The sequence below is a fragment of the Mercenaria mercenaria genome, chromosome 3 (assembly GCF_021730395.1).
Source record: "Mercenaria mercenaria strain notata chromosome 3, MADL_Memer_1, whole genome shotgun sequence".
Lineage (NCBI taxonomy): Eukaryota > Metazoa > Mollusca > Bivalvia > Venerida > Veneridae > Mercenaria > Mercenaria mercenaria.
This window is the reverse complement of record NC_069363.1, coordinates 23,370,107-23,396,398: the sequence shown is the minus strand read 5'-3', so window position 1 is coordinate 23,396,398 and position 26,292 is coordinate 23,370,107. Positions and strand designations below refer to the sequence as shown.

Below are 26,292 nucleotides of genomic sequence, written 5' to 3'. Positions count from 1 at the left end.
CAAGGGACGTATTATGTTATACCCCTGCTGTCCGTCCATCTGTCTGTCCATTAGCAATTTCGTGTCCGCTTTGTAACTCTTCAACCCTTGAAGGATTTCGATGAAACTTTACACAAATGTTCACCACATCGAGACGACATGCAGAGCGCATGTTCTGGATGGCTCGCTTCAAGGTCAAGGTCAGACTTAGGGGTCAAAGGTCATATGAGTTTGTTCGTGTCCGCTCTGTAACTCTTGAACTGCTTGAAGGATTTTAAAGAAACTTGGCACATATGTTCACCACATCGAGATGACGTGCAGAACACATGTTTCGGATGGCTTGCTTCAAGGTCAAGGTCACACTTAGGGGTCAAAGGTCATATGACTTTGTTTTGTGTGTATATTGCTCTGCATTGCGGTGCTTGTGTTTTTATTTGGTAGATCCCTTTTTTGTTCACTTACAGTCATCTTTTTTATTGAATTATTTCCCTTTTATGTTACTATAGATAGCTTATTTTGTAACTATTTTATTATACGCCTTAGGAAAAAACCAAGACCCCTTCTGTGGTACAGCATGGATGGTACCTCCATTTTTAGGTTTATTTTGACATATCTGTACCTGGTAAGGATTTTTTCTGTGGACTTAGAATTTGTTTTTATGCCCTCGAAGGGAGGCATATAGTTTTTGAACCTTCTGTCGGTCTGTCGGTCTGTCAGTCTGTCCGCAATTTTCGTGTCCGGTCCATATCTTTGTCATCAATGGATGGATTTTCAAATAACTTGGCATGAATGTGTACCACAGTAAGACGACATGTCGCGCGCAAGACCCAGGTCCATAGCTCAAAGTTCAAGGTCACACTTAGACGTTAAAGGTCATTTTTCATGATAGTGCATTCGTGTCCGGTCCATATCTTTGTCATCGATGGATGGATTTTCAAATAACTTGGCATGAATGTGTACCACAGTGAGACGACGTGTCGCACGCAAGACCCAGGTCCGTAGCTCAAAGGTCAAAGTCACACTTAGACGTTTAAGGTCATTTTTCATGATAGTGCATTCGTGTCCGGTCCATATCTTTGTCATCGATGGATGGATTTTCAAATAACTCGATCCGCCCGTCCCCCCCCAAATTGTCCCCCCCCCCCCCGACATGAACATGTGCTCAATCAAGTCCAAGACTAGACAATGCTGTCGTCTCGACGAAGGACCTATGGTCCGTAGCTCCAACTAGGCTCAAGGTCACACTTAGACGTTAAAGGTCATATTTCATGATAGTGCATTGATGGGCGTGTCCGGTCCATATCTTTGTCATTCATGCATGGATTTTAAAATTATTGGGCATGAATGTGTACCACAGTTAGACGACGTGTCGCGCGCAAGACCCAGGTCCGTAGGTCAAAGGTCCTAAGCTCTAACATCGGCCATAACTATTCATTCAAAGTGCCATCGGGGGCATGTGTCATCCTATGGAGACAGCTCTTGTTTTGAATTTCTTCCCTTTACTGTTCCTGTCCTTTGGGCTTCAACAGTCAAGTACTCCCATCTACCTCTAATATAACCCTTTGGGGGTATATTGGCCCACTTGGCAGTGCTGTTGTTTTTGGTGGTGTTATGACTCCTTCAAGGTCATTTTTGAATAATGTTTGTCCAGACTACTGGCTGATGAAAGCACTGAAATAAAGGTAAAGGTGAATTTTGTTTACCATTTCTTTGTGAAACAATAAAAAATAAGCTTTTGAGAGCTGTTGAGTGACCCTATTTTAAGAACTGGTAGAGTTACAATTTGCCGGTACAGCAGGGTCAACTGAGGAATTCATGATAAACTAATTTGTCCACAATTAGTACCAAGCCAGCAGAAAGTAAAATGCTAAATACTTGAGAACAGTACAAATATAATTAATACAAAAGCTTACTTGCACTTTTTCATTTTAATATAAAAATTATTGCTATCTATATAATTATAGTTGTTTCTATCTATATTTCAGATATAAGAGAGATTCGCTAAAAGTGATAGCAACTGTTGGTGAACCAATTAACCCAGAGGCATGGTTGTGGTATTACAATGTTGTTGGTAACAAAAAGTGTGCTGTAGTGGACACATTCTGGCAGACAGAAACTGTAAGTTTGTACATTGTGCAGGGTTATAATGTTATACATAACATTAAAACCACTAATTTCCTATTTCATTTTGCCTCAAAATTGTTACTTTAGCATAGTCTTTGTTTCTTGCAAGTTCTAGTTTTGCATTGTCTTTGTCTATTAGCTTACCTTAGTATGAAGCACTCAAGGTTGAGCCTTTATCCATTATTGTTCATCATTTGTTAGTCACCAGTGTTGCTGTTAACTTAGTGGAGGTCCCATTTCTTGAGCAGTCTTCATAAAACTGACATAGAATGTATATGGTTGCAAGATCTCAGTCAAAGTTTTATAATGGACAAGATTGATCGATAGCACCACAGTAATAGGCTTTGCTTGGTAAAAATGCATGGCAGTATTTAATAAAAGGGTTTCCATGGCGGAATGGCTAAGGTTGCTGATTTAAATCACTTGCCCCTGACAAATGTTGATTAAAACTCCTGCTTGGGGTAAAGAATTCTTCATTCAAAGAAGCCATCTGGTTTAGGAAGGTCTGTGGTTCTGCCTCAGTACTTGCCCATGACTGAAACAATGCCTGAAGTGGCACCTGGAATATTCCTCTACCACCAAAAGCAGGAAGTGTTGCCATGTGACCTAAAACTGTATGACTCTAAATCAAACAAAAAAGTAATAAGATAAATGAATACATTTCTTAAGCATTCATCACAAAGCTCAAAACAAATGTATCTGCTCACTGTACCACAGAGATATTGCTCTTAAATTTGTCTTTTGACATTAATAGTATGTACCTGCACAGGGCTTAGCATTAAGGGTTGCCATTTTTGTTCTGGCCTTACTTTCAAATTTCTGGGAATCCTGTGACAACATTTCCTTAGACTATGCCACTTTGCTACCCGCCACAGTTTCCTGTCACTTTGCTACCCACCACAGTTTCCTGTCACTTTGCTACCCACCACAGTTTCCTGTCACTATCTGCCACAGTTTCCTGTCAGTTTCTGTTATACAAGGTAACGATATTGGTCATTTTCATAAGAATGATTAAATATGATTTTCTTATTCCTATTTATGTGAGCTAAATTAGATGTGTGCAAACAGTGGAGTTGTATCACAAACAGTTTCCATTGCTTTATAATGCATACCATTATTATAGGTGTTAAAGTTATATCTGGCGACTAGAATTTAGATTGGGCAAGTTAAGTTATAGTTACTCTGTGGGTAAGTGCTCTTCAGAGTTCGGGTAGAGCCTTGCTGTGTATTATTTAGAAATCTCATTTATCAAGCAATCTTCATGAAACACACAAGTACAGAATGTATATGGCTGGAGACACACACAGAAAGTGTATGTCTGGAGTGGAGATTTCAGACAAGTTTGATAATGGTCAAGATTGGATTGCTGTAATAAAATCAAAGTTTCAGCTCCTGACTTAGAAAAAATAACCATATCTTCACTTCTAAGACTTCATGGTTTTAAAACTTTCTGTAATTTATACAAATATTCAGATATCAAACCATCATGGTCTTGTTTTTTGCTATAACATTTATGTGATGATTTTTCTTTGATTAAATTTTGATAAATTCTTTGTTTTAGGGAGGCCATGTCATTACTCCCCTACCTGGTGCCACACCCACAAGACCAGGATCTGCTGTAAGTTGATGTTTATGTTTGAAGTTTACTCTTGCTAATTATAAAAAGATTAGGTAGGAAAACATACAAAATAGTTTACCAGTACGTATAATGGCCCTTTTGGTTCTCTAGATTTTTTTTAGTCCCTTATCAGTTAAACAGGAGGGCTTGACCCCAGTCTGTCAGTCCCTCACACAAAGTGAAATCCTGTGATAGCTTTTAAGTACAAGATATTTTGTCATGAAACTTGATAGATGGAGAGATGGGATATTTTAGCATGAATCTTGATAGATGGAGAGATGGTAATATGGAGTATGTGTATGTTCTATATTTTTGCTTTGGCAACCAATACGATTTCTATGGCAACCAGTAGTCCAAAAACATGAGAGAAATGTGGATTAAACAATAACCTAAAAACATTTAGGAGAGTTTTTTGTGAAACTTGGTATATAGGTGGAAGGCAATATTCTGTTCTTCCATCCGTCCATCCATCACTATTTAATGGTGGAGTCTGTTTTCATGAAACCTTTGGCGTAGATTGACAGCAATATGGAGACTATGCAGATCATTTTATTTGTCCTTTTGGCTGTCTTTCTTCCATCTGTTGTGTCTGTTCGTCATGGATCAGTCACAAAAGATGGATCCAGCAGTAACTTTCAAAGTACAAAGGATTTTAGTTTTTATGAAACTTTGTGTATAGATGGCGGGTTATTGAGGGAGTATGTGTGTCCTTCATTTTAACTTCAGTATAAAAAAATGTATGGATTATTAAATCTGATTTAATTATATATATTAATTGGTTATTCTTTATGAACGCCTCGAATACTTACGCTAGTTTTATATCTTTGTCATTTTCACACTAATGCTACGAAATATTTCTTTTATACATCATTTAATCAACAGAAAACTATGTTATTAGTTAAAGTCATATGTGTATAAATTCATTTGTCGTCCACAAAGTTCAAGTTTGTCACATTGCGTTATTGAAGGTAACGGCACCACTTAGTGAATTATTTGCACCTGCCATAGTTGTTTTAGAGTAATTGGACAAGCGAAATTCATAATAACACTTCAAACACCTTTGATTTTAATCGATCCTTTGATACTCATTCACACTTTACCTTACCATAGTATCAATCAACAACAATTATCAGTTGGTTTGTCATATTGTTTATTTAACAAGATCATAAAACGGGTCACTTTAATTGACAGGCAGTACATGATAGTGGTACGTGCGATGCTGGCGATCTCTAAAAAGACATTTTAAAAAAAAATCTTTCTGAAAGTGGCATTATGCGCATCTCACTTCACATATTGTGTTTTTGGTGAATGTTTTATAAAAGCAATTTTCGGTTGCTGTGCATTTAAATGTGTTAAATTAACGATAATGCCGCATAAGTATTTGAAGTTGATGCTTTAGAAATAAAGAAATCAGACTAATAAAATAATAGTTCTTTTCTTTAATCTTCTACGCAGTGATCTCCCTTAGCTATTGGTAGAGATATCTGAAGTTGAAGGGAAGCACCTCCGACATGCAGTAAAAGACTGCCCCAGTCAAAATAAGAAAAGTCATGTTTGGAAAGTTATTATTTCGTACTGGTAACAGGAAGAGTTTGGTATATTGGGTTAAAAGCTATAATTTCCTCCACCCTTTTTACACACACATCTATTTCAGCTAGAGTTTTACTTGAAAAATGCGCATAATTCCACTTTAAATTGAAAATGCGCAAATTAAAGCCCGCGCAAAACTGTCTTCTTTTTTTTGCTGTTTGCGCAAAATTTCATGCCAGCAAATTTAAATGATTTCACAGTAATTTAAGTAAAAGCCTTGTTATTGGGTTTGAAGGGTGTAAGTAACCATTAACTATAACTGTGTATTGCATATTGCCCGACGTATCAGGCAAGTGTTAAAAATAGCAGGTAATACTCTTGTTAGATCCAGATGTTAGGAGAAAATATTTAAGTTGTATTTGCAATATTTAGAAGTGATATAATTATAACAGACTTAGAATATTATCAGATTTTGTTGACATTGTTAGCTCATCTGATTTTTTGAAAAAAAATGATGAGTTATTGTCATCACTTGAGCGGTTGTCGGCGTTAGCTTGGCGTCGGCGTTGCCTGGTTAAGTTTTATGTTTAGGTCAACTTTTCTCCTAAACTATCAAAGCTATTGCTTTGAAACTTGAAATACTTGTTCACCATCATAAGCTGACCCTGTATAGTAAGAAACATAACTCCATCCTGCTTTTTGCAAGATTTATGGCCCCTTTTGGACTTAGAAAATATCAGATTTCTTGGTTAAGTTTTATGTTTAGGTCAACTTTTCTCCTAAACTATCAAAGCTATTGCTTTGAAACTTGGAATACTTGTTCATCATCATAAGCAGACCCTGTACATCAAGAAACATAACTCCATCCTGCTTTTTGCAAGAATTATTGCCCCTTTTGGACTTAGAAAATCAGTTTTCTTGGTTAAGTTTTATGTTTAGGTCAGCTTTTCTCCTAAACTATCAAAGCTATTGCTTTAAAACTTGCAACAGTTTTTCACCATCATAAGCTGACCCTGTACAGCAAGAAACATAACTCCATCCTGCTTTTTGCAAGATTTATGGCCCCTTTTGGACTTAGAAAATATCAGATTTCTTGGTTAAGTTTTATGTTTAGGTCAATTTTTTCTCTTAAACTATCAAAGCTATTGCTTTGAAACTTGCAACACTTGTTCACCATCATAAGCTGACCCTGTACAGCAAGCAACATAACTCCATCCTGCTTTTTGCAATAATTATTGCCCCTTTTGGACTTAGAAAATCATTTTCTTGGTTGAGTATTATGTTTGTCAACTTTTCTCATAAACTATCAAAGCTATTGCTTTAAAACTTGCAACAGTTTTTCACCATCATAAGCTGACACTATACATCAAGAAACATAACTCCATCCTGCTTTTTGCAAGAATGATGGCCCTTTTTAGACTTAGAAAATCATGGCTAGGACAATATTTCTATTATACAAAAAAAATCAGATGGGCGTCAGCACCCACAAGGCGGTGCTCTTGTTTGTAATTATTATATTACAAGTTGCATTGAAAGCTTGAGCAATGGCCTGTAGTTGATAGTATTAGAGGACCTTGGTTTTACAATCTGTAGTTTTGTGATTTTAAAATGAAGAAAATACCACAATATCTCATAAAAATCCATATTATTTCAGACATTTCCATTTTTTGGTGTGGTACCTGAGATTCTAAGTGAGGATGGCAAAACAGTGGAGGGTGAAGGAGAGGGGTATATTGTGAGTTTAACAACCTTTCTTTACTGGAGGGTTGGAATGTAACATTATTCAGAATGTTTAGATTCTAGTATGCTAGATGCTGCTTTTAAAAGAAATAAATCTGACCTTGCAAAAATAATTTCTCTTCAGGAAATTTGGATTATGAAATAATGATTTCTTGTGATGCTGTTTCTAGTCATGTATGAACAAAATTCTTTATGATTGTGATAATACGGGTATATATTTCAATTTATTGCAGTGCAGTTGCATTTTTAGTTTATTAAAAAGGATTGTTTTGGTATAATTTCACAAGATTTTTCAGAGTAAAACATTAGATGATCCATTTGAATTTGAACTCAAATAAAATCATTGTATCCGATTCATTGTAGGTTTTCAAACAGCCCTGGCCTGGTATAATGAGAACTGTTTATGGGAATCCCCAGAGATTTGAAACAACATACTTCAAGAAATTTCCAGGATATTACACAACTGGAGATGGTGAGAGAAATCTTTAAGTCTATCAAACAAATAAAGTAATTTCAAAGGTGCTAAAATGCTTTAAGCAGAATAGAGTTGGTTCAGAAGTAGTATGTAATTGAAAGCAGCCACTTTGCAATACAGTAATTGACATTAACAACTTTGGTCCTTATGGTATTTTCCACCTTAGTCCAGTTTGTGAGTTCGTTCAGATTTAATTGGAAGTGTTTATGTGAACAAACTTTTACCTTGTTGGCCTCTTTTTAGCTCACCTGTCACATAGTGACAAGGTGAGCTTTTGTGATTGCCCGTCGTCCGTTGTCCGTCCACAATTTCTTGTGAACACTATATTTTGCAATCAGTTTTAATCAAACTTGCACACAACTTGTATTGGCATAATATCTTGGTTCTTTTCGAAAACTGGCCAGTTCCCATCATGGGTTCCAGAGTTATGGCCCCTTAAATGGCCAAAATTTGCTATTTTTGGCTTGTGAACACGATAGAGACAACATTTTGCAACCAACTTTAATCAGACTTGCACACAACTTATATTAGCGTAATATTTCTGTTCCTTTTGAAAATTGGCCAGATCCCTTTGTGGGTTCCAGAGTTGTGGCCCCTTAAAGGGCCAAAATTTGCTATTTTGGCTTTTGCAGCCAAATAGAGACTTCATTTATGGTTTGATTTGATACAAATTTGCAAAATATCTTCAACAACAATAAATCTTGGATTTTATAATGAATCTGTCAGATCCAATGATAGGTTCCGGAGTTACGGTCCCTGACTCCTGAAAGAGCCAAACTTTGTTAATTTTTACCTTGTGAACACGATAGAAGTGACATTTTAAATTTGATTTTAACCACATTTACACACAACTCAAGTCACTATAAGATCTCTGTTCCTTTCGAAAACTGGCTAGATTCCATCATGGGTTCTATAGTTACTGCTCCTGAAAGGGGCAAAATTTTCTATTTTGGCCCTTTCAGCCATATAGAAGTTTCATTTATGCTTTGATTTGATACAAACTTGCACAGAATGATTATCTTGATGATCTCTAGGCCTGGATCCAAACTGGGTCATGTCGGGTCAAAAACTAGGTCATCATGTCAGATCAAAGGAAAAGCTTGTTAACTCTCTTGAGGCCACATTTATGACCCTATCTTCATGAAACTTGGTGAGAATGTTTATCTTGATGATTCCTAGGCCAAGTTCGGAACTGGGTCATATGGGGTGAGAAACTAGGTCACTAGGTCAAATCAAAGGAAAAGCTTGTACCGTAGATACTCATGTATAATGCGCACCCTTGTATAATGCGCACCCCTGATTTTGGCCCAAAATCCTGGGAAAAAACATTTTTGGTCAATTTTGAGGTGGATGGAAAACGAAAGTAGAGTTTACATCGACACTGGTAATAAATTTTATCTCCGGGGCGGAGAGCAGCATCGGTCTCGCGGTACTATCAATTTTTGTTTTCTCGAAAATAAAACCAGTAAAATATTGTTTTATTTGTTGTTTTACCTTTTTAATTAACTATTTTGAATAAATAAACAGCAGCTGATTCAATATTTCGGAATGGTATCTTTCAAAATGACATGACCTTCTCAATTCAAACCAATAACAAAAGGTGTGATAGTCTTTTTGTCCCGATCAAAATAGCCAGTAATTACCGGCAATTAACGTGTCACCTCGTGTCAATTATGTTGTTCACAGTTTGATCTCGGTTAAAGATAATTCTTGATCTTTAATTAGTATCATAATTTTTGTGATTTATTAACATTTCTTTCATCAAAATACTTTTAAATTTATATGAAATTAATTTTGTTTGAAAGAAAAATAAACCATTCTATCTTAATGGCAATCTTAGATTTTAGCGGTGTCAGTAAGCATGGGGAGTAGTTTCCCTTTACCAAAATGGCGAACATCGGTAACAAACTTGTTTTGAAGTTGGAAAATTGTCTATACCTGTGTATTATGCGCACCCACGATTTGGGGGTGGTCCCAGGGGTCAAAAAACTGCGCATTATACATGGGTATCTATGGTATACACTCTAGAGGCCACTTTTTTGCTCCAATCTTCCCAAAACTTTGTCAGAATGTTTGCTTTTATGAAATTTTGGGCAAGTACGCATCTAGGTCATATGGGATAAAAAACTAGGTCACTAGGTCAGATCAAAGGGAAAGCTTGTATACACTCTAGAGGCCACTTTTTTGCTCCAATTTTCCCGAAACTTTGTCAGAATGTTTGTTTTTATGAAATTTTGGACAAGTATGAATCTAGGACATATGGGATAAAAAACTAGGTCACTAGGTAAAATCAAAGAAAATGCTTGTTTACATTGTTATGGTGTTTTACTCAGGTGAGTGACCTAGGGCCATATGGCCCTCTTGTATGAGATATTGTTGCCTGTAGATGTATTTCAGAAATTGCTGAAATTTTGGACAAGTATGAATCTAGGACATATGGGATAAAAAACTAGGTCACTAGGTAAAATCAAAGAAAATGCTTGTTTACATTGTTATGGTGTTTTACTCAGGTGAGTGACCTAGGGCCATATGGCCCTCTTGTATGAGGTATTGTTGCCTGTAGATGTATTTCAGAAATTGCTGAATATTAGAATTTGATGTTTTGAGCTATGTACAGTAAAACAAATGTTGCATAAGATTGCAAGGAAATAAGCAAAGTACCTGTGTTATCCAGGCTTTCAGGCAATTTGAACATACAAAATATCATGAAAACAGCCAGGGACCTCATGAAATACTCAGTTGAGCCTTGGTGCTTAAGTCGTCAATCCTCTTACAGGTGTTGTTTCACTGTATATCAGTTTAAGTCCACTACTGGCATTTTCCTGGATTTTGCCTCTTGTTAGTCAGTCTTTCAGTCACTCGAAGTGGGATCCTCTGAAAACTTTAAAAATAATGATATTGCAATTTACAAAATGCCTACAAATATTTTCAGGTATTCTGCAAAATGCCTCGAAAATTCATTCATTTTGTAAAATGACTAAAACACGCAGTCATTTTACAAAATGTCTAAAAATTTCAGGCATTATACAAAATGCCTAAATTCAGAAAATGCCTGTAAGATATACATGTCCTTTTATTTTGTTGCTGTTGCTATAGCAACAGATAGTCCAAAAATGTCACAAAAAGTGGCAAAATGGGATCTTGCAATAACTTAAAAAGTACAAGATGTTTTTTCACAATATTTGATTCTAGGATAGATAGCAATATAGAGAATATGAACATCATTTATTTTATGGCAACAAATAGTTAAAAAATATGAGAAAAAGGTGCATTTTGTGATAATCTAAGAAGTACAAGATTATCTCTATATGGAACCGAGTTATGGATGGTAGGTTATTTGGAGAACATGTAGTTTCTTCAATGAAAAAATATGGTTCCTATGGTTGTAGATAAGACAAATGCGGCTGCTGGTAGGGAACTTACTTGGCAATAGTCTGGTTGCAACTGATTCACTGATGTGATTATACCTTCATATTCATGTAGGTGGCAAGAGGGACAAAGATGGATATATATGGGTTACAGGACGTATTGATGACATGGTGAATGTATCAGCTCACTTGCTAAGTACAGCAGAGATAGAATCAGCTCTTGTAGAGCACAAGTTAGTGACAGAAGCTGCCGTGGTTTCACATCCACATAAAATCAAGGGAGAATGTACATACTGCTTTGTAACGCTAAAACAGGTACTGTAATACTGACACTACTGTTTATAACATTAATTTTTGTTGCTGCTTTATTAGCTCGTCTGATTTTTGAAAAAAATATACAAGGTATTGTCGTCACTTGATCGTCAGCGTCGGTGTTGGTTCTCAAACACTGTAAGAGCTACAGCTTTGAAACTTTGCACACTTGTTTACCATCATTAGGGGACTATGTAGGCCAAGAACCATAACTCTGATATGCATTTTGTTAGAATTATGGCCCTTTTTGTACTTAGAAAATTTAAGTTTCTTGATTAAAATGTTTGTTTAGGTCCACCTTTGCTCAGCCAGCCCGCTTAGCACAATAGGGAGAGGGCAGATCTATGGATTGCGGGGTCATGAGTTTGATCCCCGGGTGGGGCGTATGTTCTAGGGGTGACTATTGAGGCCAATTTTGACTATTGCAATACTATTGATATTGCTTAAAAACTATTGCGATACTATTCTATTGCAGGTTACTATTGCGATACTATTGCAATAGTTATCGGCCATCATATTTTATACAGTAAAGCTACCAACTGGCATTGTTACACGGTGTAAGAGACGGCACTGTTTATAATTGCTGTTAACACACATTGAGATGTTTGTACAACTGAAACGGACAGAAATAATTCTAATATAAATATTTCTTGCCTTCCTTGGCTTTGGAACAATAAGTAAAACAATAAACCTATGCAAGGTATACTCAAACGAATCGGCCATTTTGTTGCGAATGTCAACATGTTTAATAACCCAAAGCATCGAAAAAGACGAAAATTAACGGATCGGATTAAGGTGTACCAGCACTAAATGAAGGGTCCTACCGAACAGTTTGCTGTATAATACAAGTAGCCTTCTTTTTCCATGTCCATAGTACATTTTCTCATCTAATATTAACAGGTTACTTAAACATATTTAATCAAAGTTTGTAAGAAACTAAATTTATTAATTATCTCCCAGACTTCTCAGTCCTTTATGGTAGTTTAATTCCGTGAGGGTAATTATTGTAATGGAGTCGTAAACATTTTCTGAGCCGCAAATAAAGGCTGGCTCTGTTTCTTGGTTATTTCTGTATTTACTAAAATTTCAAAACTATCGAAACTATCGATTGTTGAAGGAACTATCGGCGATTGTTATTGGATCGTGACTTTTCTATCGATGCATGCTATCAGGACACTTAGTATCGCAATGCATCGATAGTTCGATGTATCGTTACACCCCTAGTATGTTCTCCGTGACAATTTGATAAAAAACATTGTGTCTGATATCATTCGTTCTCCACCTCTGATTCAAGTGGGGAAGTTAGCAGTTACTTGCAGAGAACAGGTTTGTACTGGTACAGAATCCAGGAACACTGGTTAGGTTAACTGCCCACTTTTACATAACTGAAATACTGTTGAAAAACGGTGTTAAACCCAAAACAAACAAACAAAGAAACAAAACCTTTTATCAAAATCTATAAAAGCTACAGCTTTGAAACTTTACACACCTGTTTATCATCATTAGGGGACTATGTAGTCCAAAACCCAGAACTTTGACATGCATTTTGTAAGAATTATGGCCCTTTTTGTACTTAGAAAATTTGAGTTATTGGTTAAAATTTTTGTTAGTTCACCTTTTCTCAAAAACTATAAGAGCTTATCTTCATTAGGGGACAATGTAGGTCGAGAAGCATAACTCTAACCTGCATTTTGTCAGAATTATGGCCCTTTTTATACTTAGAAAATCTGAACTATAACTCTTTTCTTATATATTGTCCAGTACTTGCAGACGAGCGATGGCACCCATAGGCGGTGCTCTTGTTTGAATATTACATATCAACATAGGGTTGAAGTACCACTGTGTCTTAGAAAACACAAACACTGGGTAGAATGTTTATTTTTATGAAATTTTGGGCAAGTACGAATCTAGATCATATGGGATAAAAAACTAGGTCACTAGGTCAAATCAAAGGAAACATGATAGCAGAAATCATAACACTAACTGAAATCACTAATGAAAATTATGTTGTAACATTAAAAATTCATAAGGTTTCAGGATGGAGTCAGCTTGTCTTATTAGGCAATCAAATTTGAGTTATATGTTATATGACTGATCAATAAAATGTTAATTAATTGTAATGTTACACTGTCCTTGGCTTTGCTTCTGTTAATAATACAGAAGATTAGTTGTGACCTGTATTGTTTTGTTTTAGGGTAACAAGTTCACCGCTGATTTGATACATGAACTCAGAGCTCAAGGTAAGACACAGAAATTTGATCATCTATTTTTTTAGGCCGCGAAGGTGGGCATATTAAAATCGCACTGTCCGTCCGTCCGTGCATGCGTCTGGTAAATTCTTGTCCGGGCTGTAACTCTTCCATCAATAAAGGGATTTTGAAATAACTTTGCATAAATGTTCACCAAAATAAGACTTAAGTGTCGTGCACAAGACCCTGACCTCTAGCTCCAAGGTCAAGGTCACACTTAGAGGTCAAAGGTTAACATGGTCTGTTTCTTGTCCGGTCCATAACTCTGCCATTGATGAAGGGATTTTGAAATTACTTGGCATAAATGTTCCCTATAATGAGATGAGGTGTCTTGCAAGACCCAGACCCCTAGCTCCAAGGTCAAGGTCATACTTAGAAGTCAAAGGTGTTTCTTGTCTGGTCCATAACTCTGCCATTTATCAAGGGATTTGAAAATAATTTGACACAAATGTTAACCATATTGAGAAGATGTGTCACACTTATGACCAAGGCCTCTTAGGTCAAGGTCACAAAATAATATGTGATTTTAAGCTCACATGTCACAAAGTGACAAGGTGAGCTTTTGTGATCACGCATCGTCCGTCGTCCGTCCATGCCTCTAAACTGGGATAACGGGCCATTTTAGTAGCCCAGAGGTGACTAGGGGACCATTTATAAGCAAGGGGCCATGGCCCTTTGTTTTTTGCTGTAAATGAGTCACAGGGCCTCAGGGGAGGTAAAAATTGTGTTTTCAAGAAATGGCCCATTACACAATGTGTCCGAAACTAGGGGAAGGGGGGGGGGGGGAGACCCTTAAGGTTGATCAGCAGATTATTGGGGGCCATTGTTGACCCTTGTTGGCCTTTTAAAAAATGGCTCTTTGGCTGTTGGCCCGCTAACAGAAAGTAGTGGACCGTCAATGTGTAAACTTTTGCTTGTGACCACTCTAGAGGTCATATTTTTCATGGGATCTTTATGAAAGTTGGTCTGAATGTTCATCTTGATGATATCTAGGTAAGTTCGAAACTGGGTCACGTGCGATCCAAAACTAGGTCAGTTGGTTTAGAAATAGAAAAACCTTGTGACCTCTCTAGAGGCCATACTTTTCAATGGATCTTCATGAAATATAGTCAGAATGTTCACCTTGATGATATCTAGATCAGTTTTGAAACTGGGTCACATGCCTTCAAAAACTAGGTCAGTAGGTCAAATAATAAAAAAACCTTGTGACCTCTCTAGAGGCCATATTTTTCATGGGATCTGTATGAAAGTTGGTCTGAATGTTCATTTTGATGATATCTAGGTCAAGTTTGAAACTGGGTCAATTGCGGTCCTAAACTAGGTCAGTAGATCTAAAAATAGAAAAACCTTGTGACCTCTCTAGAGGCCATATTTTTAATGGATCTTCATGAAAATTGGTCTGAATGTTCACCTTGATGATATCTAGGTAAAGTTCGAAACTGGGTCACGTGCGGTCAAAAACTAGGTCATTAGGTCAAATAATAGAAAAACCTTGTGACCTCTTTAGAGGCCATATTTTTCATGAGATTTTCATGAAAATTGGTGAGAATGTTCACCTTGATGATATCTAGGTCAAGTTCAAAACTGGGTCACGTGCTTTAAAAAACTAGGTCATTAGGTCAAATAATAGAAAAACCTTGTGACCTCTCTAGAGGCCATATTTTTCAATGGATCTTCATGAAAATTGGTCAGAATTTTTATCTTGATGATATCTAGGTCATGTTCAAAACTCGGTCACATGAGCTCAAAAACTAGGTCACTATGTCAAATAATAAAAAAAAACCGACATCATACTCAGTTCAAAACTGGTTCACGTAGGGACAGGTGAGCGATTCAGGACCATCATGGTCCTCTTGTTTGCGAATACAACTGTGGCATTCTTGGGCCTACTTCGGGGACATTTGTCACCAATAGTGACAGCTCTTGTTCATGTTTTGTTTTCTTTCTCGATTGACCAAAAAAATATTTTCATAAGATTTTAGGCTCCTGTTATATAAGGGGATGTTTATTATACACAGACAAGAATTATACATGAGTATCTGTGGTATATTAGTTATATCTGTAGTTTTTATTGGTTTTCATGATTCTGTTTAATTAGGAAATGATATGCTTACGGTTTTAAGTGGAAATGATTAATCTGCTGATTACCTGTTCAGAGTGAGCCATAATATTATTAGCTCATTGAACCGAAGGTTCAGGGTGAGCTATTAGTACGGGGTGGATGGTCTAGCATCCACATTTTTACTTAAACATCTTCTCCTCTGAAACTACTGGTCAGAATAACACAAAATTTGGTCTGTAGCATCCTGGTGAGGTCCTCTTATCAAGTTTGTTCAAATGGGGGCACTTGGCCCCTTAAAGGGGCTGCTAGAGCTAAAAATAGAAAAACCTTTAAATGACTTCTTTTCATGAACCACTTGATGGATCTTCATCAAACTTGGTCTGTAGCATCATTATAAGATCTTCGCCAGTGTAGCCAAATGCTACACATTCAAAGAACTGGCTACAGATTTTTTAAAGTGGCAACAAGAATTTTATTAAAATGTGGCCAAATTTTAGCAATTCAGCTTCAACTTGCCAATTTCTCTTAAAAAGTGGCTACAACTTTCTGAGGCCCAGGGGAAGCCCTGCCCAAGTTTGTTCAAATGGGGGCACTAAGGGGCCGCTAGAGCTAAAAATAGAAATACCTTTAAACGACTTCTTCACATGAACCGCTTGATGGATCTTCATCAGACTTGATTTCTGTAGCATCGTTATATGGTCCTCTCCCAAATTTGTTCAAATGGGGGCACTTGGCCCCTTTTAGGGGCTGCTAGAGCTAAAAATAGAAAAACCTTTAAACGACTTCTTCTCATGAACCGCTTAATGGATCTTCATCAAACTTGGTCTGTGGCATCATTATAAGGTCCTCTCACAAATTTGTTCAAATGGGGGCACTTGGACCTTTTAGGGGCCGCTAGAGCTAAAAATAGAAATACCTTTAAACGACTTCTTCTGATGAATTGTTTGATGAATTTTCATCAAACTTGGTGTGTAGCATCATTATAAGGTCCTTTCTCAAGTTTGTTCAAATGGGGGCTCTTGGCCCATTTTAGGGGCTGCTAGGGCTAAAAATAGAAATACCTTGAAATGACTTCTTCTCATGAACCGCAAGATGGATTTTCATTAAACTTGGTCTGTGGCATCATTATATGGTCCTCTCCCAAATTTGTTCAAATGGGGGCACTTGGCCCCCTTTAGGGGCCACTAGAGCTAAAAATAGAAATACCTTTTAAACGACTTCTTACCATACACCGCTAGATGGATCTTCATTAAACTTGGTCTGTGGCATCATTATATGGTCTTCTCACAAATTTGTTCAAATTGGGGCACTTAGCCCCTTTACGGGCCACTAGGGCTAAAAATAGAAATGCCTTTTAAACAACTTCTTTTCATGAACTGCTTGATGGATCTTCATCAAACTTGGTTTGTAGCATAATGATATGGTCCTCTCCCAAGTTAATTCAAATGGGGGCACTTGGTCCCTTTTTAGGCGCTACTAGAGCTAAAAATAGAAAAAAATTTAAGTCTTTTTAGCTCACCCGAGCAATGCTCAGGTGAGTTTTTGTGATCGCTCAATGTCCGGCGTCTGTCTGTCGTCTGTCTGTCGTCTGTCTGTCTTCTGTCAACATTTAGCTTGTGTATGCGATAGAGGCTGTATTTTTCAACTGATCTTCATGAAAATTGGTCAGAATGATTACCTTGATGAAATCTAGGCCGAGTTCAAAAATGGGTCATCTGGGGTCAAAAACTAGGTCACTAGGTCAAATCAAAGAAAAACCTTGTGTATGCAATAGAGACTGTTTTTTTTCAGTTAATCTTCATAAAATTTGGTCAGAATGATTACCTTGATGAAATCTAGGCCGATTTCGAAAATGGGTCATCTGGGGTCAAAAACTAGGTCATTAGGTCAAATCAAAGAAAAACCTTGTGTATGCAACAGAGGCTGTATTTTTCAATTAATCTTCATGAATTTTGGTCAGAATGATTACCTTGATGAAATCTAGGCCAGGTTCAAGTATGGGTCATCTGGGGTCAAAAACTAGGTCACTAGGTCAAATCAAAGAAAAACCTTGTGTATGCGATAGAGGCTGTATTTTTCAATTAATCTTCATGAATTTTGGTCAGAATGATTACCTTGATGAAATCTAGGCCGAGTTTGAAATATGGGTCATCTTGGGTCAAAAAGTAGGTCACTAGGTCAAATCAAAGAAAAACCTTGTGTATGCGATAGAGGCTGTATTTTTCAATTAATCTTCATGAATTTTGGCCAGAATGATTACCTTGATGAAATCTTGGCCGAGTTTGAAAATGGGTCATCTTGGGTCAAAAAGTAGGTCACTAGGTCAAATCAAAGAAAAACCTTGTGTATGCGATAGAGGCTATACTTTTCAATTAATCTTCATGAATTTTGGTCAGAATGATTGCCTTGATGAAATTTAGATCAAGTTCGAATATGGGTCATCTGGGGTCAAAAACTAGGTCACTAGGTCAAATCAAAGGAAAAGCTTGAATATGCGATAGAGGCTGTATTTTTCAATTGATCTTCCTGAAATTAAGTCAAAATGATAACCTTAATGAAGTCTAGGCTGAATTTGAAAATGGGTCATCTTGGGTCAAAAAGTAGGTCACTAGGTCAAATCAAAGAAAAACCTTGTGTATGCGATAGAGGCTGTATTTTTCAATTGATCTTCATGAGATTTGGTCAGAATGATAGCCTTGATGAAATCTAGGTCAAGTTCGATTATGGGTCATCTGGGTTCAAAAACTAGGTCACTAGGTCAAATCAAAGAAAATACTTACTAAATAAATATTTTTTTCCATTAAATCACTAGGTCAAACATGTTTACTCTGTTTAAAATGTTGTGTTATGGTGTGTTTCTCAGGTGAGCGACCTAGGGCCATCTTGGCCCTCTTGTTTAATTGAATTTTTTTTTTTAAAAATTGAAATTCTTTTTCAGATTTAATACTTTGTCACAAGCAAGATCTAATTAGGTCAAAGTCGGCCTCATGTGAGCCTCTTGTATAAAATACATGTCAATGGCAATGTTACTTTACAGAAGTAACTAGCACAGCAAAACCTACTGTAGTAAGGTGAAGTGAACAGAAATATATAGGGATGTAACTGTAATTTTGATAGATAGATACATGGACCTGTATGAATTGTTTTGTTACAGTGAGAACAAAAATAGGACCATTTGCTACACCAGACTTTATACAGGAGGCACCTGGACTGCCAAAAACAAGGTCAGGTAAAATCATGAGACGAGTGTTACGCAAGATTGCTGTAGGAGACAAGGATATTGGAGATGTTTCAACCATGGCAGATGAAACTGTTGTAGATGAACTGTTCAAGCGGAGACCAGAAGACGCATAATGTTACTTTATATTGTAGTTATAAATCATGGTTATTGTACAACTGGATTACTTCATTCTTATTCTGGAAGGTGCAGATCCTGAATTAGCTGTTGTATTGGTAGTTGAATAGTTAAATGTTTACTACAAGTATGTCATGGCTAATTATTAGTTTGGGATATTTGTTTAGTTAGCAGCATTAAGAAAACAATATGCAATTTGCACTTTATTTACTATAACCATGCACCAATTAAATATATAGTGGAAAGATTTATTGATGTTATGTAAATTAGAAGATTTTTTTGATACATTCAGCATATGAGATTACACTGTTGATGCATTCAATCTGTTAATGAAAATAGCAATCATGTTGCAAAGCAATTTAGACATTTCACAATACTGTCTAGCAATGTCTTTTACAAAATTCTTGACTTTGGACAGTAAAATCTGATGTATTTTTCTGTCATCTTTAGGAGGCTCTTCCAGTTTGGTGAATCTGTCATAAATCACGTTGTTTATACAAAGTCTTCGACCACATTCTGCTTGTATGTGAAAACAAGTCCAAATACTGGTATTTTACTTCGAGATTGTGATAAATTCACTTGATTAATGATAGTGATGAGATTGGTTTTTGGACCATTTATTTATATCACATGTGTACAGGTCATAGAGTCGGTCATTATACCGACTAAAAATAAAATGTTAAATTTTTGCTATTAAAAATTAATGTTTTCTCATTTAGGTGTGCAGTTTAGTCCCAATTTTAATAGCATTGTAAATAATCTCCTAAACTAACTTATTCATAGTATGAAATACTTGATTTTAACATAAGCGCATTGTCCATATTTCTAGGAAGCAATAAGTTCCCAGTTTTTTAAGGCAGTAGAATACCTTTCGTTTTTGCTGTTTATGAACAAATTTATAGTTTCATTTTATTTTAATCAGTCATTTTTAAATAAAAGTGTAAGTAATTATTGTTTGGTTCGTTTATTGCGTACCAGGGTTTTTGTCATACTTTTTAAGTAATTATTGAAAATATTGAAATTATCCTGAAGAACTCAGAAGTTTTCAATATCAGTTGATCAGGTTTCTAATAGCTCTACTTTTTGAAAAAGAATTAATAGTAGAGCCTTTTTTGTTAGCCTTTTGTTGCCCTCAGTGTTACAAAAGTTTTGCATGTTACCAGGTTCCTCTTTGATAAGAAAGCCTAATGCTTTTATTATTGTTATTATATCAGATTTATATAGCGCCCTTTTCATGATAAACACGATCAGAGGCACTTTACAGATAGGAAAGGCAGCCACACGGGGCGCGAAATTCATCCTCTACTAGTACAGACACAGAACGATCTGACCAGAGGGACAGTGAGAAAAAGCCCCCAGAACAGAAAAGAGAGAAATCCTTTTTAGATACAGGCCTGTCCGGCTAACTTAGCCTAGCTCTTTGCAAATAGACAGTGCCCGGTGTATAGCACCGATACACAAGAAGCCGTCTTTTCTGGGAAGAACCAGTACAAGCCTCTTAGTTTGGTGGGAGACGCTTAAGAGCATCTCGGAAAATTTCAAAGTTGACCATCATATTTCATGTCTGGAGCATAACTTATTAACAATTCAAGGTATTGACTTCAAACTTTGCATGTAAGTAGGTAGTGATGAGACGATGTGCAGAGAACATGGACCTGGTCTGTAGGTTAAATTCAAGGTCACAATTTGAGCTCAAAGGTCAAATCTGTCTGTTATACTTTGTGTCCAGAGCATAACATATTAAAAAGTCAAGGTGTTGACCTCAAACTTAAGATATTGGTAGGTGATAATGAGACGATGTACACAGTACAAGAACCAGGGTGGTAGGTCAAAGGTAAAGAACAATCTGCCAATCATATTTCGTGTCCAGAGCATACCTTAAAAAATATTAAAGGGTGATGAGACAATGTGCAGACTGCAGCAATCTATATGACACCCCCACCCATCATTAACTTACCCCATCCGCCCAATATTAATTAATTACGTTTCTTGCCCTTTGGTATCCTGTCACCATCAGTGCACACGCATCCCCTGCTTCCAACCCTACCCCCACCTCCCACCTTAAAAAAAATCTTTAAATTTTGCTTCTGTCGTCTTATATAACTCTTTGGGCCTGTATTGCCTTGCTTGGCAGAGCTCTTGTTAACATAGAATTTTTATGAAAGTTTTGTATGTAAAGCAGGTTTCTCTGGATGCCTTTCAAACTTCATAAGTTTCTGGCATCATAAAAAAGACCATTTTTAGCCAGGTTCCATATCCTTGACTTATAATTTACAAAATTATTTTCCCTTTTCAGCTGAGAAAATTCTGCTTTAGCTTTTTATGTAAGCTTTATTAGGTGCAAGGGATTCAGATTCTGTCATAAGGCAGCTCTTGTTTATCATCCTAAGCCACATTTACCATTGTAAATATGCCAAAAATATTTAAAATTGCAATTTTGACTTTTATTATGAGACTTTTAGGATATCATATTTATCATAAAAGCAGATTGTTTCTAAATTTTTCAAAATTTATTTCCAGTGAAAATACATTTTAGCCATAAAATTAACACACTTAGATATCATGTTCCTGCTGACACCCTTGTAGATCTTTATAATGATGTAACATTTGTATTTTCATTCTTGATTTTGTGGCAGAACCCTGTTGCAGAAAAAAGTTGAATCAGACAGTATATATAGAAGTATGCTTAAAGATCATTATGTTTTTAGCATATACATTATTCATAATACATCATTGAACATGTTACTAATGTATGTTCTGTTTGCAATGCTGATGTGAAGTCCCTTTTTTACCATGCTAACTTATTTTGTAAAGGTAGTACATGAACAAATAAAAATGTGCTGACATTCTAATTAGTATGATTGTTCAGTTTTCATACATGTATATACTAACTGTGAAATGACACAAATACTCTTGAGTGACAGCCAGTAGGTGTGTTCCCAGTGATACTGGGACAGTGGACTGTCCTGAAATATAATTTCAAAAATTGCCTGACTTTTCAGTAGAAGACATAGGAGGCGTGATCCATCCTAAAATACTGTTAATTAAAATATGGTAGAAAAGCTTACAAAACATTCACAGATTGAATGCTTATGCAAAGTTAAGTTAATACATCTTGTAAAATAGAAATTCTATTTCAATTTCTACTCCTACTTGAAATGTAATAAGATAAGAATTTATTTTAGGAATTTATGAAAGTTGAAATTTACTTGTGTTTATGTTTCGATAGGTTATATAACTTACTGCGGATGTCAGGGTTATGATGTTACGTAATTCCTTTGTATGTTAAACAGACTTAATGATGTTGTAATTGTTAGGAATATTTTTAGATCGATGTTGTATGTTGTTGTGATTAGCACCATCAAGTAACAAAAATCTTGTATGCTTGGCTCAACTCCCACCTTTATGGTATTCAGAGGGTATTTTGTTTGTGTTTAAACAAAATCATAGATATAAATCACATATGTGTGAATTATTTACCAAACAGCTACTCCCAGGATACAATAATTAATTCAGTCATTCAGGGTAGGCTATAGAAGTGTGATGCTGAAAAAAATGTATTTTTGCTACGCATAATTGATTTGAAGCACCGATGGAAACATTGAGTATCAGTAGTAATATATATTTTTATGTAGGGTAACATTTGAACTTTTGTATCATTTTATTAATGTGGTCTTAGGGATTTTTATGACGCAGATCGACTTCTAAAAGGAAACACCTCAAATTTGAGTGTGAATGAATCTAAAATGCTTTTCATAAAAGTCAGTATCTGGTATTAACACATAACACAGAAGTGGTATGGATTGGTGGATTCCAGGTTCTGCTTCTATCATATTTATACAATCGTGTATGTCTATTTAGTAAAGAGTGACCAACTACAATTGCATGCAGTATTTTCGCAGGTATATGGCATCTCAAAGATCGGACTGGTTAAATTATAAGTTGGTTAGCTGAAGTTGACACAGTCTTAGTACTTGATGGTGCTCCTATGGAATAATGTATATCGGGAATGATAAATATTTGTACAGCCATAGACAAAATAAAATCAAAACTAGCTTGTTTGTGTTATCTGTATTTTGAAAGAACTTCAAAGTTACTTTATATCCTGAACTCCTCATTGTTGTTACTACAGATCTTTAAGGATACACCAAGCAGACAAAATGTGAAAACTCTACTTTTATTTTCAAACAGATTCAACTTTCGCATTCATACTTCAAATGAGCCAAAATTTTGTGAGCTGTGTGGGAATCCTGTTAACTACCAAAGTGAATCACAAATTTTCTCTAAATTGTCAGAAAAAAAGGAGTTGCACAGAAATCAGATATTTTTAGGTCTCCAATTCCTTCCTGACTGAATTAAAAGTGGTATAATTCAAGAATGGGTAAATTTATTACTGAACTGTGATATACTTTTATAGACCACCCTTCAGGGAAGCAGTCTGCCAATATTTATGTAATTTTTCCTTCATAAATATAGGAATTGAATCACTTCAAACACTTCACCAGAGACAATTTGTGTTTTCTCAGAGTTACTAGTAGTCTTCTTTGATATTATTGCACAATTTGCATGTCGATGTAAATGAATGAATATTCTTACTTATTACTCTTGAACCAAAAGTAAGCTTCTGTTATTAGATTTACCTTCAGCGGTCAGTCTTTGCCTCCCCCTATACACCTTTTAAGCTCTACTATTCTCTTTGAATAGTAGAGCTATTGGACTCACCCATGCGTCTGTGTCTGTGTTGACGTTGGCGTCCCGATTTGGTTAAGGTTTTGTATGTAAGCTGGTATCTCAGTAACCACATGTGGGAATGGATTGAAACTTCACACACTTATTCACTGTGATAAACTGACCTACATTGCACAGGTTCCATAACTCTGTTTTGCTTTTTAGCTCACCTGAGCAAAAAGCTCATGTGAGTTATTGTGATCACTTGATGTCCGTCGTATGTCGTCCGTCATCTGGCGTCTGTCAACATTTAGCTTGTGTATGCGATAGAGGCTGTATTTTCAACTGATCTTCATGAAATTTGGTCAGAATGATTGCCTTGATGAAATCTATGCCAAGTTCGAAAAAGGGTCATCTTGGGTCAAAAACTAGGTCACTAGGTCAAATCAAAGAAAAACCTTGAGTATGCGATAGAGGCTGTATTTTTCAAAGATCTTCATGAATTTTGGTCAGAATGATTACCTTGATGAAATCTAGGCAGAGTTCGAAAATGGGTCATCTGGGTCAAAAACTAGGTCACTAGGTCAAATCAAATAAAAACATTGTGTATGCGATAGAAGCTGTTTTTTTCAATTGATCTTCATGAAGTTTAGTCAGAATGATTGCCTTGATTAAATCTAGGTCAGTGTTGAATATGGCTTATCTGGAATCAAAAAGTAGCTCACTAGGTCAAATCAAAGAAAAACCTTGTGTATGCGATAGAGGCTGTATTTTTCAGTTATCTTCATGAAATTTAGTCAGAATGATTGCCTTGATGAAATGTAGGTCAAGTTTGAATATGGGTCATCTGGGGTCAAAAACTAGGTTACTAGGTCATATCAAAGAAAATACTTGTTTAAACTCGAGACCGCATTTTTGGACCAGTCCTAATGAAAAATTTGTTTCCATAAAATCACTAGGTCAAACATGTTTACACTGTTATGGTGTGTTTCTCAGGTGAGTGACCTAGGGCCATCTTGCCGCTCTTGTTTACAAAATTATGCCCATTTTTCGACTTAGAAATTCTTCGTTAAGGTTTTGTATGTAAGCTGGTATCTCAGTAACCACTTGTGGGAATGGACGTCTGGAATCCACCACGTATTCACTGTGATAAACTGACCTACATTGCACAGGTTCCATAACTTTATTTTACTTTTTTACAAAATTATGCCCCTTTTTGGACTTAGAAATTCTTGGTTAAGGTTTTGTATGTAAGCAGGTATCTCAGTACCACCTAACGGGAGTGGATTGAAACTTCACACACTTGTTCACTGTCATGATTTGACATGCACTGTGCAGGTCCCATGACTTTACTTTGCACTTTTAGCTCACCTGAGCACAAAGTGCTCAAGGTGAGCTTTTGTGATCACCCTGTGTCCGTCGTCGTCAACAATTTGACTATTAACACTCTAGAGGTCACAATTTTGGCTTAATCTTAATGAAACTTGGTCAGAATGTTACCCTCAATAAAATCTTGGACGAGTTTGATATTGGGTCATCTGGGTTCAAAAACTAGGTCACCAGGTCAAATCAAAGGAAAAGCTTGTTAACACTCTAGAGGTCACAATTTTTGCCCAGTCTTAATCTCCGAGCTCCCAGGTGCGTGCAGGTCGCGGAGAGGGCACATATGGCGCTAACTGGGTCATGTATATTGTCTGTATATTGTCAGCCTAGTTAGCGCCACATGACTAAAACCGGGGAGTGTGGCCGTAAAAAGGGGACATAAATCAACTGGAAGTCATCTTGCTGCGATGTTTACATTGTTCATCGGTCGTCTATGTGCTGCTGGAGGACTTGATGAGTTGGGATCCTTATGCTGGGACTTCAACACTCGGACATCGATGATGACATACACTTACTCTTAACCTTTTGTATCGGTGCTGGCCACCAAATTGTCTGCTTTGTCGTGATTGGCTTCATCAGCGATGCCGGGGGACTGGGGAATCAGCAGTATACCGATGAACTGCGGCAACAGTTACAGGTCAACCAGATGACCAGACGGCTTAAAATGTAGTCAACATAACAGCGATGTCGACCACTTCAAGAGGAAACGCATAACTGCAGACACAACATAATCACAGCACATAAAGACGATGCACCATAACGGGAGTTGAAGAAAAAAGAATTAGACGAGGAGGAGGAGATGAATAATTGTAGTTCCAGTCGCCCATATGGTATGTACCGGTGGCGACTATAAATAAACTCAACTCACACACACACCAGTCTTAATGAAACTTGGTCAGAATATTACCCTTAATAAAATCTTGGACGAGTTTGATATTGGGTCATCTGCGGTCAAAAACTAGGTCACAAGGTCAAATCAAAGGAAAAGCTTGTTAACATTCTAGAGGTCACAATTTTGACACGATCTTAATGAAACTTGGTCAGAATGTTACCCTTAATAAAATCATGGAAGAGTTCGGTATTGGTTTCTCTGGGGTCAAAAACTAGGTCAAATCAAAGGAAAAGCTTATTAACACTGTAGAGGCCACATTTATGACTGTATCTTCATGAAACTTGGCCAGAATGTTTATCTTGATGATCTTTAGGGTAAATTCGAATCTGGGTCATCTGGGTTCAAAAACTAGGTCACAAGGTCAAATCAAAGGAAAAGTTAGTTAACACTTTAAAGGCCACAATTATGACCATATGTTAATGAAACATTTTCAGAATATTTATTTTGATGATCTTTAGGTCGACTTCAAATCTGGATCAGGTGGGGTCAAAAATTAGGTCACCAGGTCAAATCAAAGGAAAAGCTAGTTAACACTCT

At 36.5% G+C, this 26,292-nt stretch overlaps 1 protein-coding gene across 1 annotated transcript in view; it reads left to right on the top strand.

Moving 5' to 3' along the window:
- The window catches only part of LOC123525885 (acetyl-coenzyme A synthetase, cytoplasmic-like), a 47,520-nt gene extending 24,653 nt beyond the window's left edge, over positions 1-22,867 (top strand). The window contains exons 9-15 of the mRNA XM_053537994.1: positions 1,965-2,097; positions 3,665-3,721; positions 6,906-6,986; positions 7,355-7,463; positions 10,950-11,149; positions 13,341-13,386; positions 18,612-22,867. Coding sequence (XP_053393969.1) covers positions 1,965-2,097; positions 3,665-3,721; positions 6,906-6,986; positions 7,355-7,463; positions 10,950-11,149; positions 13,341-13,386; positions 18,612-18,811 — 826 coding nt within the window. The 3' untranslated portion in view covers positions 18,812-22,867. The remainder of the gene's footprint in view (positions 1-1,964; positions 2,098-3,664; positions 3,722-6,905; positions 6,987-7,354; positions 7,464-10,949; positions 11,150-13,340; positions 13,387-18,611) is intronic.
- Positions 22,868-26,292: the final 3,425 nt, after the last annotated feature.